The sequence below is a fragment of the Platichthys flesus genome, chromosome 4 (assembly GCF_949316205.1).
Source record: "Platichthys flesus chromosome 4, fPlaFle2.1, whole genome shotgun sequence".
In the NCBI taxonomy this organism is placed as follows: Eukaryota; Metazoa; Chordata; class Actinopteri; order Pleuronectiformes; family Pleuronectidae; genus Platichthys; species Platichthys flesus.
This window is the reverse complement of record NC_084948.1, coordinates 18,680,563-18,700,373: the sequence shown is the minus strand read 5'-3', so window position 1 is coordinate 18,700,373 and position 19,811 is coordinate 18,680,563. Positions and strand designations below refer to the sequence as shown.

General features: G+C 44.6%; 1 protein-coding gene across 1 annotated transcript in view; it reads right to left on the bottom strand.

The window, feature by feature from the left end:
* The window catches only part of sipa1l3 (signal-induced proliferation-associated 1 like 3), a 64,059-nt gene that overhangs the window by 6,381 nt on the left and 37,867 nt on the right, over positions 1–19,811 (bottom strand). The window contains exons 4-18 of the mRNA XM_062385381.1: positions 18,748–19,717; positions 16,356–16,486; positions 13,837–14,025; positions 13,100–13,274; positions 11,841–11,944; positions 10,020–10,177; positions 9,340–9,922; positions 8,054–8,152; positions 7,759–7,934; positions 4,187–4,438; positions 3,604–3,786; positions 3,053–3,177; positions 2,075–2,190; positions 1,539–1,981; positions 178–408 (exon numbers count right to left, since the gene is read on the bottom strand). Of these exons, the coding sequence (XP_062241365.1) occupies positions 178–408; positions 1,539–1,981; positions 2,075–2,190; positions 3,053–3,177; positions 3,604–3,786; positions 4,187–4,438; positions 7,759–7,934; positions 8,054–8,152; positions 9,340–9,922; positions 10,020–10,177; positions 11,841–11,944; positions 13,100–13,274; positions 13,837–14,025; positions 16,356–16,486; positions 18,748–19,717 (3,935 nt within the window). The remainder of the gene's footprint in view (positions 1–177; positions 409–1,538; positions 1,982–2,074; positions 2,191–3,052; positions 3,178–3,603; positions 3,787–4,186; positions 4,439–7,758; positions 7,935–8,053; positions 8,153–9,339; positions 9,923–10,019; positions 10,178–11,840; positions 11,945–13,099; positions 13,275–13,836; positions 14,026–16,355; positions 16,487–18,747; positions 19,718–19,811) is intronic.

Here is a 19,811-nt window from a genome sequence, read left to right as displayed (position 1 = left end):
ACTTGTCCAACAGTTGTTCTTCCAACTCAAGATGACTGAGACGCTTTAAAGTCGCCGTCAGCTCGGTTTACCCAGTTACTTAAAAACCAAACCCCACTAAGTGGATGGAGATAATGTTTCTGTCCAGAGAGTGCAGCACTATATCATAGCTGGGGTTAAACTCTTCATCTCTCTTACTTCTTGCTGTTGCTGCTGTCGGAGCTGGAAGCCACAGTCATGTTTGCGGGCGACGGGCTGTTGTCCTCATTCTGCCAGGCGTTTGGTCGGCTCTTCCCGTATAAGGCTTTGGGGGCAGAGCTGGACAGAAGGATGGAGCTCAGCTGAGCGGAGGTGGGTGTTGTGGTAGAAGCTCGGACATGCCGCGCCTTTTCTGCTGTCGGAGTCTTGTAGCCCTGCGGCGTGTAGGCCCTGAGAGGATGGACACACAGACGCATATATGTGATAAATGGATCAAAATGATCCACAGCTTGGTCAAACAGGAAGCTAACTGTTTCACCTGCTAACACTCACTGAATCACAGAGGGTCAACAGCTGCCTGCTGTGAACAAGTAGGTTTGGTTTCAGAGGTGAAAGAGACAAATGAAGGAGAAAAGAAAGGCTTAATAAAAATGAATAAATAAATTCTAATAATGGTGCCCTCAGTAAGCTTTACAACAAAATATATATATATTGTGAAATCACTTTAGTTTCCTTTACTGGCTATTTTCTGGTTATTTCTGAGTGTAATGAGTTTCCATATTAGATTGGTTACACACTGGATCTGCTTGTCCAACACTGTTTACGTGAGAAAAATAATATTTGCAGTCACATTATCTTAACAGCCTATCACAGATGGTGCACCATGATCCAAAGTGCATTAACTTAATTGAAAATATATTTATATCACAGGAATAACAAACCAACATTATGTTCATTTTTCCCTTCAAATAAAAAGACTGCATTTTACTTTTTACCCTTTCGCAGGATCAAGTCACAAAAACCTGTCTGTTAGCAATAAGTTACAGCCTTCAGATCTGCATCATGTTGTACACTGATGGTTCAAACCTTCCCAGACAAGACTGCAGCATCAGAGTCAGTGGCACTCTGGGTTTAGAAAAACTGCATTAATCCAACACAGAGGTGGAAGGAAGCCTGAGTGTGTGTGTATGATGAATGGCTCTGTATGCGTTTATGATATGTGTTGGCAGTGACAAGTCCACGCAGCAGAGGAGATCACATGATGACCTGTATGTTTCATGAGGATTAGGCTGCTGTAATCCTTCATGTTCCTTTAAGATGCATTTTCCTGCATTATAGTTTTACCATGGTGATCTGCTGCTGATACATAGCTGCTGCTTCGTGGCTCATTCGCTTAAAACCTCAAAGAACCTGTCACCACCAAGAACAAGCCTTCTCCTTTAAGCTAAGCTGCATTAAAGTGAAAAATTCAAAAAGCACCACATATCTGCTGTCTCTTTTTTTAGAGATGGATGCTAGTTAATATTCACTTCATAAAAACACCATAAAAGATGCATCTCAGCAGTGAGTTGGTCTCTAACCTGGGTTTGAAAGCATCCATCTTCTCAGCACTGGAGCCAGGAGGTGGGAATGTCCTCGTCCTGTACCCTTTATTGACTTCAGCCGCGCTGATGGGTGAAGACTCTCGTCTCCTTGCTTCCCCCCCGCTGCTGCTCCTTCCCACAGAGAGCTCCTGGATGCCAGTGTAAGTCGTGGAGCCGTGCATGGGCTTGAGGGGCAGGTTGTTGGGCACGTTCACGTGGCGGTTGTTGCCGTAGTGGGTCGAGGCGTCGATCCCGCTGTCGTTGGACCCTCCCTTGTTGAGAAGGTCAGGGTCGGGGTCTGCCAGGTCGCCAAGGCATCCCCCGCCTCCTCCTCGCTCGCCTCCAGGTCCTCCGTCGAACCAGCGCTCGTCGCTGTGGCCGCTGGAGGCGTTACTGGACAGAGTGTTGCTGCTGGAGTGACTGGAGTATTGAGTCTCGCCCTGCAGAGGATACGAGGACCAAAGTCAGACGGGGAAATAACTACAGAGAAGGTGACAGATGAAGAAATGAGACGCGGTGAAGACAAGTCTGACCTTGGAGTGTCTGTTGGGAGAGTCTTTCCCTTGGATGTCCTGTCTGGGGATTCTCCTCTGCCCGGCTCCACCACCTGGTCCCCGCGACGCTGCCACCGGAACATGCCAGAGGGGTTCTAGGCAGAAAACCCACCCAGACACAGGATTAAAGAAAATACCATTGAACCCCAATGGTTGGCAAAGAGGATTAAATACTTATATCACATTTAAACACTGACCTCCCCCCACAAACCAACACACTCAATCACATTGAGTTATCTTTGCTCTACTGTCTGATTCACAAGAAACCAGTGTGTAGTTCGAGACAAGTCTGGTTAATATACAATATAGTCAGACCTGTCACATATTAACGTAGCAACATTCAAACTGATTTGTGATCATGTTTCTGTTTGACTTTAAACAATATGGGTCGCTCTTAGCGATGAACCTACACCGAATTATCACCTGAATTTGTAGCTGTTTGGCTTTAGAGAGGCTGTATAGTGACTTTCAGCTCATTGGTTCACTGTCTGGACCTCAGCTTTACTGTTATGTTTACTCCCACTGTCTCATTGTTTTTGTTTTTGGTTGCAGCTGTTTACAACAAAGCTCTAAAATCCACTGTACACAACCTGTTCACCAGTAAACAGACGCAGCAATGAGATGGGGCACATATACATTTCCCTCAGGAGCTGGTAGAGACCAAAAGCAGAGGAAAAAGGTGAATATTGGACTGACATTCATAGTAAGACAATTGTGTGTTTGTGTCACATTTCTGTATAACTGCTGAATTTGTTAACAACTTGATGTGCCCCAAAAACATTTTTTTTGCTCTTCACCAACTCCGAGGTAAACATCTGGCCCTGAAGCTGATAAATGACACTATCTGAGGGAATCACAAAGGTCTAGTCGCCATAATCATGAACTGAATAACACTTAGAGAAATACACAACTTGTTGCAAATTAAATTTAAGAACATAGGTGAAGAAAAGCTGAAACCTGTTTTGCAGCGCTCCATGGTGCTCTCCTGACTGGTGAAGCCTGAGGAAGACTCTCCACTGGAGTTGATGTCCACGCTAAGGTGGGGCTCATAGGGCAGCAGGGGGCGCTGTCCTGCTCCATATCTATGTTGACATGTCACATAGGGAGGTTTTGTGGTTAATGAAATATCATTCATACTAATGAAATATCGTTGTGCATACAATAGATTATCCAAAAGCGCATCACACACACGTATAATCAAACCTGAAAATCTACAGTTTGAGTGGGGGTTGTATAAAACATGTTCCTCCGGTTAGACAAGATGTTATCAGCCTCCACACTGTGAGGAAGAGCCGCCCACACAACAGATCCATCCTCATGGAGACATTGAGTTCTTACACATCTAACTGCAGACCTGAATATGCACATTTTTCAGCTGGCCCTTCTGAACCGATCCAATCCGCCTCAAGCACAGTATACAGTTGTTATGAGTAACATCGCTCATGTTCATCAGGATCGGAAGGAGTGACAGAGCAGAGCTCAGAGGACAAAACACCACACAAACACACCTGTCGGGGGAATGTTTGTAGCGCACGAATGGGCCTGGTGTGATTCCAGGAGGGCCCATTGCGGAGAGGCCGATCAGGCCTGAGGAGGGCGAGGAGAAGCTGGCGGAGGGGTTTCTGTAGGTCAGGAGTCGGTCGCCTCCTGCAGGGGACAGAGTGTAGTGGTTCTCTGGGTAGCTCACTGGCCTGGATGACACACAGAGGGTGGGGGTTAACCAGGAGAAAAACAAACACCACAGAAGAAGGGTATGAGGAGGGAGGCTGTCACTGAATCACTGGAAACAGTCTATCCAAACTTAGCATTTAGCAGTTAGCATGTTAGAACGTGTCATGATCTGATTGTAGGTATTAACTTTGGGAGTGGGCAGTTTGACACCAGTGTTGGTACCAACTGAGAATCACAAGGGTAAAAACACCACGAGCTACAGGAAAATTGTCTGAAGTTATGAAGATAGATCACATACTGAAGATTACACCCTGTCACATTATTGATAAATCAAATTATCGTCATTACATAGCAGTATCATGTTCTTTTGCTTATTTATGCTGCACTTTAAAACTTATTCTTACTAATACTAATTCTCACCTCTTGGAGTTGAGGTGCTGTGGGTCTCTGTAAGGAACAGGGATCAGGGTCTTGTGTGTGCGGGGCAGTGGAGGCGGCGGGGGGCCCATGGGGGCCCAGCGTTGTGGGTTCGGGGTACTGTGGAGCCCCGTAGGGATGGGTGGGCTGTCCCATCGCCACGTCGGCCGAGGGGAGGGTCGGTATCCTGCAGCCAGAGGCTCAGGTTCTGGCTTCTGCTCCATGGTCTTCATCTCGTACTCCTCTGTGCAGCCCCTGAAGAGACACAGAGCAAAACAGACATTCAGCAAAACAAGAGAATCCAAAGCATGACTCCCAACCTGCCATTGTGAAAAGCAATGGGGAGAAGCAGCCGCTGCTCAACCAGAACTGTGGCTTCAGTGGGTAAAAGCTGCTCAATACATTTTCTCAGAAAGACCCCACATGATCATCCTCTCGTAAAACACTGAGTGGATGCTCAGACACAAAGCAGACATGTAACAGAGACCAGTAATGAGCTCCCCTGACACTGACGTAGGGAGAGAGGGGGAAGAGGAAACTGATTATTGGCACGTCAAGGCTCCATCTTTCCTGCTGTGAGACCGAGGTCAAGTGTGTGTGTGTTTGCACACGCATCGTGATAGCTAATCCCTTCAAAGAGATTCTTACTCAAGGTCTGAGTATAAGCAGAAGATTCATAAAACTGCAATTAAAACTCAAGCTCAGATCAAGGGTTTTTTCTCAAAAAATCTGAAAAAAGGATTAATCAAACTTGATAAATCAAAATAACACAAGCACATTTAAGCTTAAGCTTTCTGTCAGAGCTGTAAAAATAAATAATTATTAGTGGAAAACAGCCCCCGGATGAAGATAAGCTGCCATTTATTCTCATCAATTATGATATTACTGCCAGAGCTCCCAGCTGGAGAGATGATCATCTTTATTTAACAGCTCAGGACACAAACACAACCATCAGCTGAAGATGTTCTCTATCTCGTAGTATCCACACTTCACCAGATCTTCTAAAGATCATCATTATTTTATTCACACAGCCTGGAACAGGAGAGCAGGAGGCATTAAATATGCACAGCTGATGTGTTTAAGATGAGATCAAAGCCGAGATGGAGAGGGAGGAAGAGGTGAGGGCAGAAAAAATGGTGTCAAAGAAAAATTTACAGAGAGGTGAAACAAGGTAGGGATAAGGGATTCAAAAAAATTGCTTAAATAAAAACAAATATATATACTGAAATATTATGTAGATTTTTTTTCAATTCTTTGATTGATCTAATTATGACACCTCAACAAATTTCACTGGGCTGACAAGAATGTCTCCAAACCTAACTTAAAGTATAAAAAAGATTCAGTTTGGCGATATGCGTTTTACTATAAATGACAAAGAAAAGAAGAAATGCAAATATTTAGCATTTATTCGATAATTTTGCTTAATGACTGGAATTTGTGGTCGCAGATTATTTTTCTGTCGATTGTTTAATCATTTAATCAATTCAGCTCTTAGCAACACTTGAGGGATGTAAACAAAACAAGGATACACCCCACCACATACCACACCCCCACCCCATTCCACATCCCCACCCCCACACATATTTACCCAGCTGATTACAAATAACAGTGTGTGTAACAGAGACATTCTCTTTAGAAATATTAATTAATGCACAGGAACACAACACATGTTCAGGACATTGTAGTCAATCAGGAGATACTACACACTTAATAAATATCCACACTGTTACATAATAGTAGTACACGCTCTGACCGTGTACACACACACACAGACACACACACAGAGAACAAACCTTAGAGTGAGCAGAGTCTACATCTGATGACTTGCAGTGTTTCGTCCATCACACTTGCTGAGGTCACACAGCTGGGGCTCCCCAACACACACACACTCTTACACACACTCACATGGTTATCATCATCACATCTTCTTCACTGTATCCTTCTATCTTGCAGTGCACAGCCGAGCAAGAACGGCAAGGAAGGATACTTACAACTCCCCTTTCTCTCTCTCTCTCTTTCTCTCTCCCACCCACCTCACTTACTCTCGGTAGTGTTGAGACACGTCGTCCTCACAGTGCGCTCAACTCAATACCTCTCTCTCTCGCTCTCTCTCTCTCTCTCTCTCCCTCTAACCCTCCCTCTCTTCCGCTCTTTTCATTCGCACAGGGCATGCATTTTTAATTAATCACTTCCACTCATTTATTTATTTATACATTTTTTGTGGTCTCTCTCTCTCGCTCTCTCTTTTCCCTTCTGCAGATTCCAGGCCTTAATCTCATGCAATCTGCTTGCCTGGCACATAGAGAGAAGGGGGGGTGAAATGCAAGACTAATTATCAGCTGCTCCAATGCCACGGCAGTGTGTGTGTTTGTGTGTATGTGTGTGTGTCAGAGGGATTTAACTGAGTGCAATTAAGCTGCCTCTGACATTAAAGGAATCGAACCACTACGCGATCACACAGCCACGATCACTGTATTTAGGAGACCCGGTTCTCCGTCAGAAACACACACACACACACACTGTGGTTATTTCTTCACCTCCGTGACTGTTCTCCAACACCACATCAGAGTCTCAAAAGGCCTCGTTACTCTATGTGAAGGCCTTATGAGCAGATGAAAGGTTGGAAAAACGGGGAAATAAATAGCCTGTGGGAGGAGAGGAAACAAGACGACGTGACTAGAAATCTAGACGAAAAATCTGCTAAAGAACGACACATTTCCTCAACTCACGTTGAACAAATGCTTCGTTCTTTTTAGTCTCTGCGCTTCGTTTTGCCGATATCCTCTTGAACCACACTTCTCATTCTTTCTCTCCATTTGCTCGCTTCCTCTTTTCACACACTCCCACACAAAATCCTCTCAGAACATTGGAGTCTGGCCACTATCTCACCCGTGCTTTTGTGTGTTTGAGTGAAGAGCGTCCCGATCTCACTCTTGCTCGCTCTTGTCCTTGCACTACTGCTCGCTAACGCTCTGCACCCTACCTCCGCTGTCAGCCACTGTCCCAACATTCGACTGACATCAGTTTAGGTTAGAGGAAATATAGAGGGGCTTTCAGACGTGCCTTGAACTCTGGACATTTTCCTGAGAGTTTCCAGAGGGGTTGTATGTGAGAATGCAGAAGTCTGAGTCAGTTGGGAACTTTTTCTTGCCAGCGCCCTAGTAAAATGTTCAGAAAATATCCAAGTGGGTGTGTAGATGACGTTTCCAACACACGACAAACCAGAACAGAGGGAATACAAATAGCTCAGGATGAAAAAGGGGACACACATGTGGCAGACGTCCACGAAGATGTCAACTTGGAAAGACAACAAGATTCAAGAGCTATTCGTGATAATGGCTGATGCCGGTCCCAAATAGATGGAAACAAAAACGTGAATGCTGGTGAAAAATGTGATTTCAGCAGAAAAACCAGGCACAACCCACTTCATGTCACTTTTGTTAGGAACATGTGTGTGACCCGCAAAATGTCCTGCTGTGTTCTTTATAAGTGAAAGACAAACACTGGAAAATGTCCCAAACTAATTGTCTGGACATTTTCTGGAGTGCATGTCTCAAATTCAGACGTGAACCCACCTGCGAGGTCCCCCCTCTTCGTAAGGAGGGATGATAACCACTTTGACGGTGACCGATGTCCTGAGCAGGTCGATCATCTGCTCGTGAGTCAGCGTCACTGCGGCCACCTTACAGATCTCCACCAATCGACTGCCCTGCCTCAGTCCCGCCTGCCAGGCAAAGCCGTATTCCTCCACCTGCAGTAACAAGACCATAAACGAAGTCTTCAAACACGCAAGTCATGTCCGGCCAAGATTCCCAACAAACAAGTATTTCAGAATGAGATGTGGTGTGGCAGATGGTCGTCTGAAGGTACCTCCGCCACAGTGCCGTCCAAGCGAACATGGAAGCCCAGTTGTCCCAGTCCGTTTCTTCTCAGAGTCATATCCACCGTTTCACATCCAACTGTCAACGACTGGACAAAAAGAGGAACAAATTATATTTGTGATAAAAATAGTCTATGGGTATCTTAAAAACAAAAGCAACATGATAGCACTGTCTGAAAGAAGAAGCATCACCTGGAATTATATCAACCATGTGTTTATTGTCTGTATGTATTTGACATTTTCAGAGAGATTAAATACCTTTTTAATATTTTGATTTCTGTTGGATTAACTCAAAGCTCACTGGAGTCCAGGAAAACTCCTTTTCCTAGCATTTAATTCAACACAATTTTTAGGGACTGTCACAATATGAAATGATTTTCATCAGCAGGGGATTGAACAGCTTCATTGTGAAAGTGAGTTACACGGTGGCAGAGAGTACCTGTTTTTATATGAAGCTTATTTAATATAACTGAAATATAGCTTTTAAGATTAGTAGTTATAAACATTGTTCTCAAAGGGAACCACATTCTTCATGTAATTGTCGTCACTGCGGCGTTGATGTTGTTTTCCACCAGTCTTTGAGTTTACAGTCTTAGAAAAGCTCTCAGGGAATGAAAACCAATACCGACAGTGGAAATCCCCAGAGCTCAGGACTTCAAAGCAGATTTTACACAGCCTTGAAATGAAAACAATTCCAACGAGTTTCAAGATAAAGCTGAAATAATCACATACTATTAATCACAGTGACTTGACAACGTGTCATTAAGGCCTTAATGTGAACTGAACACAAGCGTTTGCTCTGTGGGACTAGAATATGGGTCTTGATCTGCGGCTTCTAAAGGATCTCTGTGGACGTTTTGATCACTGTAGCTCTATAGTGCAATGATTACACAAGTGGCTGCCCACTTTGTTTGCACTGTACACAATTATAAACAGGTATATGCATGTGTGTGAGCATAGCTGCATATCCAGTGACAGTTAGCAGCTGTAGCCTCCATAATGGAATCAGTTCACCTGCGAATCCAAAAGAAATTCCCTCAACATGCTCAAGAGACACTGTGTTCACAACAATGGGATGGACAGACACAACACAAAAACACAATGCCTCCAGCTATTGGCTCACACCGGGACTGAGGTATAAAACTGCATAAATGCAAACATAATACAAACCTTACTGCACTTTATGTGCCCACAAACTTTGTGCCTCAAATCCTCAAATCTGGTCTGACAGTCACCATCTTCTACACTTGAACTGGAACAAGCTCTGAACTCTCACCTTTAACCTCTGCACCATTTCCCTGATGTCCTGCGCACAGCCCTCCGGTACCCGCACAGCAATGTGGTCTCCTCTGCCATAGAAGATCTTTAGTGACAGGCGCTCCGGTGTCCAGCCGATCACGTCCGCACAGAAACAGTTAAACACCACCTCTTTGGTGGAACAGTCTGTCAGGAGGACGTATTCAGCCGACAAACCAATGGCAGAGGGCAGCTCCGTCGCACCTCCGCTAAAGTCCTGGGCCTGGGCCCTCCAGGCCACGGCCCCTGCGGCTCCCAGCTCGGCTCCTTCTCTCGGCTTCGACCGCTCACGTTTTTTAGATGCAAGTGAGATAAGGTTGTTAAGTTTCCCGGCTGAGTCGAGCGGTGTGCTGCTCACGTAGTTCTCAGCCAGGTCACGCAGGTACTCCTGCCGTGTTCTTGTCGCCATGGTGTGGAACTTCTCAGACTTGTGTGCTGCATTCTCTGCATTGATAACTTTAGCTAGAAGGAAGTTACGGAAGGTTTCTCGGTCACGGAAGGTGACACTGTTGGGAATGGATGGGCCAAACGGGGGCACATCCTTCATCCTTGTCACAGCGACACTGAAAGACAAGTGAAGGAGGAGACGATTCACAGTGAGACACGTTTTCATTTATCATATGGACATGTGCTTATCTGTTGTATTTTCTCATTGTTTACCTGTAACAGGTGTTTTCAGAGCAGGGGTTGTGCACACGCACAATAACGAAGACGTGCTGGAAGTGTGAACGGATATTCTGAGGCGTGAATGGTAACGCTCCTGGCTCCTGAAAGATTATGGTGACGATGTCGTTCCCTATGTGCCTCTTTCTCAGGAGCTGAGGAGTAGAGGAGAGGGAGAGGAGAGGGAGAGGAGAGGGAGAGGAGGGGAGAGGAGGGGAGAGGAGGGGAGAGGAGGGCAAGGACAAAATTAATAAAATTATCAAACAATATTGGCACTGACTCTAATGACTCATTAAATGATAAAAAGTCTGACAACCGAAACACGGGATTGAGACGCTCACTACACTAGACACCAAACAGCAGCTCCTTACGTAATTTGTTTTTTGGATTGTGTGTGTGCTATTTGTGTCTGTGCGTGTGCTGGTTTGTCGGTCTCTCTGTTCATGTAGGGAACATGGCTCACAGTCCAGCCTGTGTTTGTGCCGCAGCGCTTGCCAATCCTCTCTTCATCTGCAGAGGGAAGTGTGAAAGTACCAATTATGTAATCCAGCCCACTGTTTGGCCACAGATACACAGATTCTCCAGGATGGAGCCACAGGAGCATCCTTCACACATACTCAGGCTGCAGATCGGAGAAGTCTGATAACTGTGCTTGAGGGAGTTGTACGCAAACATGAGCTATGATTGTTAGAATTAACCATTTAAAGCAAAGACGTTTGGTTTAATTTATAATTTGGAACTTTTATCAACACTATGACTATTTTGTATTTTAGTATTATACTAAATACACAAAAAAGACTAAATAATAATTTACTGTAAATGTCATCATTGCAACAATCTTTATTTCTACTTTGCAACAGATCTCTCTTTTCCTGCACTACAGCTTGGGTTTAAAGTCAGATGCTGCCATCTAGAGGTTCATCTGAGCAAGTGACTGCCTTTGCTGCTGCAGTTAATGCGCCATTTATAAAATTATACTAAATTATATTTAAGTTGATTTTGATAATAAATGTCTAAATTCACTTTTCTCTATTGTTTTGATTACTCATTTCTACAAAGACATATACCATGATGTAATGAAAATAGCTGTTTTCACTAACAAGCAATACACTGCTGTGTATATTGTAGAATGAAAGTAAAGATTTCCAGTTGATAAGATTAGTTCATGATATTTTGAATTGTTTGGGGAAGAACATACAACTTCTCCTGTTTTAAAGTGATGTGCAGACACGTTTTGCAAAGACACTAAACCTAAGCACCCACAGCTCTGGCTCGTGTCTGAGCACACGCGTCCATCCGAGTGAGCCTCTCACGCAAAACACGTATGCAAACTATTAAAAATACCCACACGCAAAATCGTACACACAGGTCACTTGCACACAGCCCACACTGCAAACACACAACACCCAGGAGAGTGTGGAGGAAGGCAGAAGAAAAAAGAAGCGGGAGAACATAAAGGAACGACTCACTACAGAGCCCCACCCAGCTCTGATCCCGTTAAAGAATGAGAGGGCAAAAGAAAGTGCCAGTGAGTAGGAGAGGACACAAGAGCCAAGGCACAGAGGATAAAGACTATAAAAAGAGAAAAGGGACTCGAAATGAACAAGACGAAACAGGTCACGAGTTACCGCTTCACAAATCCGTGCTGGGGAAGAGGCTTTAACTAACAACCACATACAGATTTTGAAAGGCTTTGGGAGACAAAGGGTCGTCGTTGGTTCTTTATTTAGCGGAACACGCCCGTGTTTGACCTGCAGCGCAGCACGCAGCCCCAGGTGATGCTGCTGTATCTAGGTCAGGGTGCTCATAAGCTCTTACCTGCTGTGGGTTGTTGGGCATATACGGCAGCATGGTGGACACGTGGAACATGACCTCATAGCCCTGGTAGGTGGTGTACAGGGAGTGGGTGCCCGTGGAGTCCGCTGGAAGGAGGAGGAGAGATATTTCAGTTTCACGCCAGAAGTTTGCAAGTACAGATTCACAGTGTGATGTGTGAAATCACATTCACAGGGATCATGAGTGCTCACAGGCTGTCACTCTGCTTCTCCTGGGGTTATGACACTTGGCCCGTCCTATTCCTCACAGCTTTATTCAGACATGACAGGAGCATTACTGAGACGTCTCACTGCTGGAGAGGAGCTGGGAGCATTTTTTCTTTGCTCAAAGGCCGCATCAGTAAAGGATATAAAATGTGTTCTGGCGTTTAAAAGATGATTTACTACTTTTCCTGCTTCGCTCCAGTGAATATCTTCCTAGTTTTCTTTTACATTTCTTCTATGAGCAGTTTGGTTTGTTTTCTATTTTTCTAATGCTCTGCACTGTGAGGGTAAATAAATCATTTTCATAGACTGATCTGGTGTGAGAGGAATCTCCTACACAACATAAAATTGCTAAGTGTTTCATGGTGTATTCAATTGATACATTTATCACCTCCACCGAGGGGGTTATTTTTCAACCCCTGTCTGTTTAAGTTGTTTTTTATTTTTTCCAGCAAGATTACACAAAAACTACTAGATGAATTACTACTAAACTACAGTTTAAAGATCCATTCAACTTTGGTCAAGATCCGGATCAGGAGATGATCCAGGATCTTTCTTTTTGTTGACATTTTCACCACATTTGGGGGATTGGTATCTATAAGTGTGTGTAGTTTGGTGCCGCTTGATTGAATTTAATGGGACTACTGGGCCATGGCTCTGATGAGTGCCAGTCTACTGGTAGTGTTATTACTAAAAACAAAAAAAGATGTGCATACTTGACTTTGTGCTGCTCTGGCCGGACATAATGTGTTGTTCAGTGTCGGTAACATTCTACCAGTTCGGTTGCCAGGAATTTACCAAGATATAAAACTGTCATCACATATTCATGTTGAAATCCGGCCCAAGCAGGTCCCGACAGATGCAGACAAAGACTTTGAAAGGATATTCGTGTTCGGGTCGGGTTCGGACACAAAAGACAAAATGCCTGTTGGGTTCGGTTGATGCTCAGTGAGTTTTCTCTCAGGCTCAGTCGGGTTCCCGGGGCCCTGACTCTACATCTAAGGTACAAAAAGAGGTGCACGTCTTGGAAGCGCTTACTCTTTGTGTCGAGCTGGGCGGCGTATTTGGTGAATCCTTTCAAAAGCACCTGCTCCCCCAGCAGCTCCAGGAAGGCAGAGAAGGCCGGTGACGCCTCCTCGTTATTGTACATCTCTTCCTCGGTGCTCTGGCCTGCGCGGCACAGCAGAACTCCCACCTTGTGCTTCTGACTTAACTACAAGGCAGAGGAGAGATAACGTTAGAGACATGCTCACACAACCCTGCCACAAACAGATGGAAACGAAAAACTGTTAAAGGGAAAAAAATATATAACTGTAACGTACTGTTTACACACATGCATGCACGTGCGCGAACACACACGCACAAACAGAGGACAGTTTCATTGTTGTATAAACCACTTGCACATACAACAAAAACCCGTCTACTGGCAAAACACCTCCACCTTACACGTCACCCTCTGTAAAATAAAAGGTGAGATAACGTTGCTAAACATTAAAGTTTTTATAGTCGTACACTCAAACACACCACGCCCCAACAGGTTTCACTTCCCTTGCCCAAATTGTATACTTTGCTCCCACACAAAATTAGTCACTCAGGTTTCTTTGCTTTGCAGTCGTTTCAGTCTGTTCCTGAATGAGCAGGTAAACTTCCTGTATTTGGCCCGAGGACAATTTGAACGGAGGTATTGTTCCCGCTGGGATCAACCATCCAACTTCTGGTTTTATTGCACAAGGCTGAAAATAAAATGTCAATACAGTCACAGACAGTTAACTCACCCCTTGTTCATCCAGCTTTAGGAGCTGCTCTGTGACTTTGGGTGTGCTGAGAGCCAGTCTCAAACAGGACACGCTGAGCTCGGGAACCACCTGCTCCAGGACCTCTTTGAGCGGCAGACCCCGCACCGTGCCGTGTCTCCCCGTAGACGCCACTGCATCCTCTAGAATGGAGCCTCTCAGGGTCACCAACTGTACATAAGGAGAGAACAAGAACTGTTAACTGAAAGCACATTGAGGTTTTAAAAACTATAAATGTTTAAAATCAACCTGCAAATTCACACGATCACAGCATGTTTAACATTCACATGTATAAAACTGTCTATGTCTGAGTATTAATGGTGTTGTAATGGTCCTGGTTTCCCTTCACAGAAAAGTCTAAGGCCAGACTGAGCTACTGTACAGGACCACAGGTAATATAAAGGAGAAACATTAGACAGTCTCACAGCTCATAACAGAAACACACTGCCCTGAAGCTGCAGAGTCCACACACACACAGTGAAGGTTGTGTGTGTGTTTTAAGTCTGGCAGTATTGAGGGTTAATATACGGCTCAGCATTGTGCTGCCACAGTGTGCTGCTCCCTGGTGAGGGGAAATTGACCTGCTTCAAACCAGTAAGACTATAATAACCTCAGATAACACACACACACACACACACACACACACACACACACACACACACACACACACACACACACACACACACACACACACACACACACACACACACACACACACACACACACACACACACACACACACACACACACACACACACACACACACACACACACACACACACACACACAAAAAGAGGTTCATTAAAGATGCATGGCAGACTCTGAAGCTGGCAGGGGCCGTAGAGACAGTTGAACCTCAGAGAATCGGGGTCTGCCAGAGTGAAATGAATCCTGATTGACACCCAGCAGAAGTTATGGAGCTACTGTCTCTACTCGTCAGCGGAGTGGGCAACGCAGTGTGAGTGTAATGTTTGACGGAGGGGGAGAGAATGGGGGGCTTAGCTCCACCTTGCTGTATCAGCACCGCTGCACAGAATTAGAAGACTTGAGGGGGTGGATATTTGAGAGAGGCTGTGGCTTGAGGGGGAAAGAATAGTCTGCAATCAATCTCTCTTTTTCTGTGTGGGAACAGTAGGCCTGGGTGAACTGCTGGTGTCTGTTAACCGAGCTCTGTGTACTTAGACGGCAGAGGGGCTCCATTGTTGTACCATGGCTAAGTGATGTGGCCAGGCAGCCATGTAATCCAGCTAAAAACAACACCTCAACAGAAATACAGAGGAACACGCTCAGACAAAGACGTGTGAACACAATGAACGCCGGCAAACTCCTCTGTGTGTCTCAGTGACCTTGATAATGCCCGACAGGTGTTTATATAATACATATTGAGCAGATTAAACCGTCAGAGAAGTGAGACCTCTGTGACCCAGCTTACGAAGTCTTCACTATAAACGTCCAACAACAAAAAAAGACTCTAAAAAAACATTAAGTCGATTGATGGAAAATTAGTCAGCAAATACTCTAAGATAAAATTGAAAGGTTCCAGTTTCTCAAAGATGAATATTTGCCCATTTTCCTGCTTTTCTAGGAAAGAAACTGAGATTGTTTGGCAAAACAAAAGTATCAATTTTAAGAGACTGGGAAACTGGAACATTTTTAAGCATATCAAATTATCAACTACCCCACACGTCCTCTGTGAACACTTAAAGCTAATGGAATGTATTTTAAATTGCCTGCATGTAAAACAAACAGTAAGAAAGCACTTACTTTTAACATCTGCTCTTATTGAAACATTATATGTGCCTTTGTGGTGCTGGACTTTGTTGCAACCAATGGGCTTAAACTATATCTTGTGTATTGTGAAGTTTTATTGTGTTTTTGGATAATTATTATTTGTTTAGGCAAGTAATATAAGTGTTATCTATGTTCTGTGTTTCACTGCCTCAAAATGCAACTTGAGGCACAAATAAAGTATCTTGAATTTAATTTGTGTCTTTCTCTTCTTTCTGAAACTTCACAGACTAAACAATTAATCAAGAACAAATCTGTCTAATCAATAATAGAATGGGCATTTGTTTTTAACAAATTTGAATAAAATAATACTAATATTGTGTGTGAAGATAAAAAAGGATAACTATGTTAGATGCTCTGGAAGCTGAGTCAGCCAGTCAGGAATCTTGATAACTAATCATCAGCCCATCATTGACCACATTAGTATTTGATTCATCAAGGTGGAAAGTGGTTGGGTGCGCTCCCTCTGCGAGCAAGGCCAAAACACTTTGGGCAGAGCAGCCAGTGTTTGGTTTGGCTTTAACGCAGCGAGTCTGGGCAGGTGGAATTTTCCACTGAGGAAGTGAGAGGGGGGGGGGGGAGGTTCTAATCAGAGCAGTCAGGTTGAGAAGAGTCACAGGTGGAGAGGCTCGTTAAAATGAAAGAAGGTATGGAAGTAAGTTGAGCGTTTACTCTCCGACTCATTATTAAGACATCAGTCACAAACAACAGACCTCGCTTGTCCTGACGATGAGGCGGTACAGGTACTGGTCTTTCAGGTCTTTGGTGTCTTCCAGTTTCTCCCTGCGGACGCTCACAGTCACTGGTCCCAGCTTTTCGTCTGTCCCGAAGTAGTTAGAGTGGTCTGGTGAAGGACAGATGTAGAGAACAAGGTTAGAGTTTGTGGTGAGGACACAAGGTTAATTCATTAATTGTTATGTTTAAACATGGGCTTGTGTTATATCTCTGGAAGGATACATAACATATGACGGGATGGACTTATAAACAGACTAAAGGGAAGAATAAGTAAACAAGACTCCAAATCTATCCAATCATTCAAACTAGTTTTTGATACTTGGTGATACAGATGCATTAGTGTCAGTTACAAAAATGCACTGAGGTTCAGAACCTAACTCAAATAAATGGATTGAAAACTACATAAAAGTACAATTAAATGTGTAGGAAGATTGACAGCGGAGGGGCATGAAGTCAAGGACAAGACTAAGATAATGATATGCTGTCTACTAATCAATAGTAAGGTAATTAGAAAAATCGATTCAGCTGACACAAGAATAACCCGGAGAAAATGATAATCAAGTTGCGGCTCACACACAAGAGACATTTCACTGATGTTGGAGCTTTGTAAAAAAATAAATAATGATAAATTTGAAAATAGTGTGGAGAAAACTATGTAGAAAAAAATATGTCCTCAGTCTTGGTCCATAGCAATACAGGAAATGAACTAAATGTGGTGTTAACATTCTGTGACTGATTAGCAGTGATGGCATAACACAACATGTTCATCCATTAAGAGGCTGAGACGCTATCAACACACTTCACAAGCGTCTTGCACGTCCTCTTCTAAAGCTCTTAAGCTAAGCCCTGCTAATGCCAGCACCATTGGCATTGAGAGAGAGTCGAAACGCAAATTGTTAAGACCCGAGGAGGAAAGTAGCTTGATAAGTCACTCCTCCTCTTCCTCACCACGCTAACTTGAATGAACCAGGATGACGTGTATGCTAAGAGTCAGGGCTGCCTCTCCTCCACGCCATGTGGAGGAGAGGCAGTGAAAATGTCAAGTATTCTGACATGCACACAGGGCACAACACACACACACACACACACACACACACACACACACACACACACACACACACACACACACACACACACACACACACACACACACACACACACACACACACACACACACACACACACACACACACACACACACACACACACACACACACACACACACACACACACGCACGCACACGCACGCACACACGCACACACGCACACACGCACACACGCACACAGGCACACACACACACGCACACAGGCGTCCAGCTGGAAGCAGGCCAGCAGATGTACATATTTTTGGAACGATAACCTTTATCTGTTTGGCTGCAGGCCCAATCCTCTCACACACACACACACACACACACACATCATCTGTCACTAATTAGGGTGCAGCCAGATGATGCTTGCCATTGGGAAGTTTCATCTACAGTATCTGAAGAGGTGATGTTGACAGGAAATGTCCACATGCACATGTACGGAAAAGCACTGACTGACCACTGTGAAGTGCTACTTGTGATCATGCAGAAAGGCAGGTGGTGAATAATTTGCTCAGAGTCCACGGCAGGTACATGTGGAATAAGATCTCTGGGAGCGCTGCCAGTTTGGCCGCTCTGCTCAGCAGCTGGATATTAACACACCCATGATGATGTGAGGAGTGACTCCGGGAGACACTGGCACACAAACGACATCTACACTATCTAATTCACAAACAGACTAGAATGGCGCTCACTGGAGTGCGTACAGCTGCCGAGGCCCAACAGTCCCCTTATGAAAACAAATTTAAACTCACTAGATCAAGTGAACAAACCACAGACAAAAAACCTAAACATAAAGGGTCCTAAATCAGAGTTCAAAGTTGATCCGTATTGTAGAGAAGTTATGAAAAGGGGAGAATAGTTTGCATAAATGTAAAAAAAATCCTTCCATCAATGAACTGATAAATCACTAAATGTAATTTAAGACACATCATAATTTCCCGGAGCCAAAAGTGACACCAAAATATAAATGAATGTTTAATTAGTTAAACCGGTTAAACTATTTTTGTTATTTTCATATACAAGATACAAGGAAACTAATAACATTAATTGTGCTGCTATTTTAATGAATATTGATGTGGTAATGTGTGGGAACCTGACCTCCTCTATCAATCGTAAAGTAAAATTATTATTGCAATTATGGTTAAATAAATAATTGCTGCTGAAAAGTACAGACAATGAAAGTAATATTTTTTGCTAAGATTCTAAAAGTTGTTTGACTGATTAATCATTGTGTCCAGACTTCTTAGTGTGTAGTTTGTTGTTGTGTGTGAGACAGTTTTACCTTTGCCATGGAAGTAGTCTCTGTAGTACCTGGCCCCCAGGTCTACATGTTCTATGCTGTACAGTTTCAGTCTATCCAGTCTCGTAACCTGCTGTTCAATAGGCACCTCCAGCACTGAGACGCTGGCATTACTCCTCCTCAGCCACCCTCTCCCTCCCTCTCCTCCTCCATCTCCTCCTCGCTCTGCTGACGAGCTGAGGAAGCTGATGTTGCGCTCCCCGTGGCCCCCGATCTCATTGAGGAAGTGTGGGCAGCAGAGGAGCAATTGGCTGGAGCTGTGGGCTCCAAGTGGGCCATCCAGAGGGTCCATGCTCAGGGAGGGTGTTATGGCGGGTTCCAGGCTCATAGTCAGGTCTTCAATGCTGGAGTAAACTGGCTCGTTCACACTAGGAGCAGAGGACCTGGAGATGGACAGGGACACTGAGGCAGCTGATGCCCCAGTGGCAGTGTTCCTCCTCTGGGTGGCATAGCCACGCTGAGCCGCCGCTTCGTGGAGGTCAAACAGGATGCTCTGGGCGTCAAAGTGGACAAAGCTCTTTGGGCACACCCACTGTTTGTAGGAGCCATCTGTTGAACTGTCATTAGTCTCTCCTTTTCCTCCATCCAGCTCCCCTCTGCTCGAGCTGCGAAGTTTCCTAAACAGAGACGAGGTGCCCAGTGACATCTCTGTCCCGCCACTTTTTTTCCTCACTCTCTCAGCTCCGTCCTTCTTTCCTGTCCCTCTGTCGTCTCCACCTGTGGGACCAGGTGAGGGGGCAGAGGGAAGCGGTGCACTTGGTATCGAGTCTGGAGCACACAGCGGCTCCCCGAGGCGTACGGGTGCTGAGCTGCGCTGGTCAGGCCTATCGTGGTGGAACTGGTTGAGGATGTCGAAGAAGCTCTGGTCGGAGATGCCCTGGATGTCGATGGAGGAGGTGCTGCCGTACTCTCTGAACAGGATCCCCATCCCACCACCTCCACGAGCCTCCACCTTGGATCAGAAAGGAGAGTGAATTTTAAGTCTATGATGACATGTATGCATTTAATTCTCAAAAAACCTGTTAGGTTAATTCCAAACAAACTCT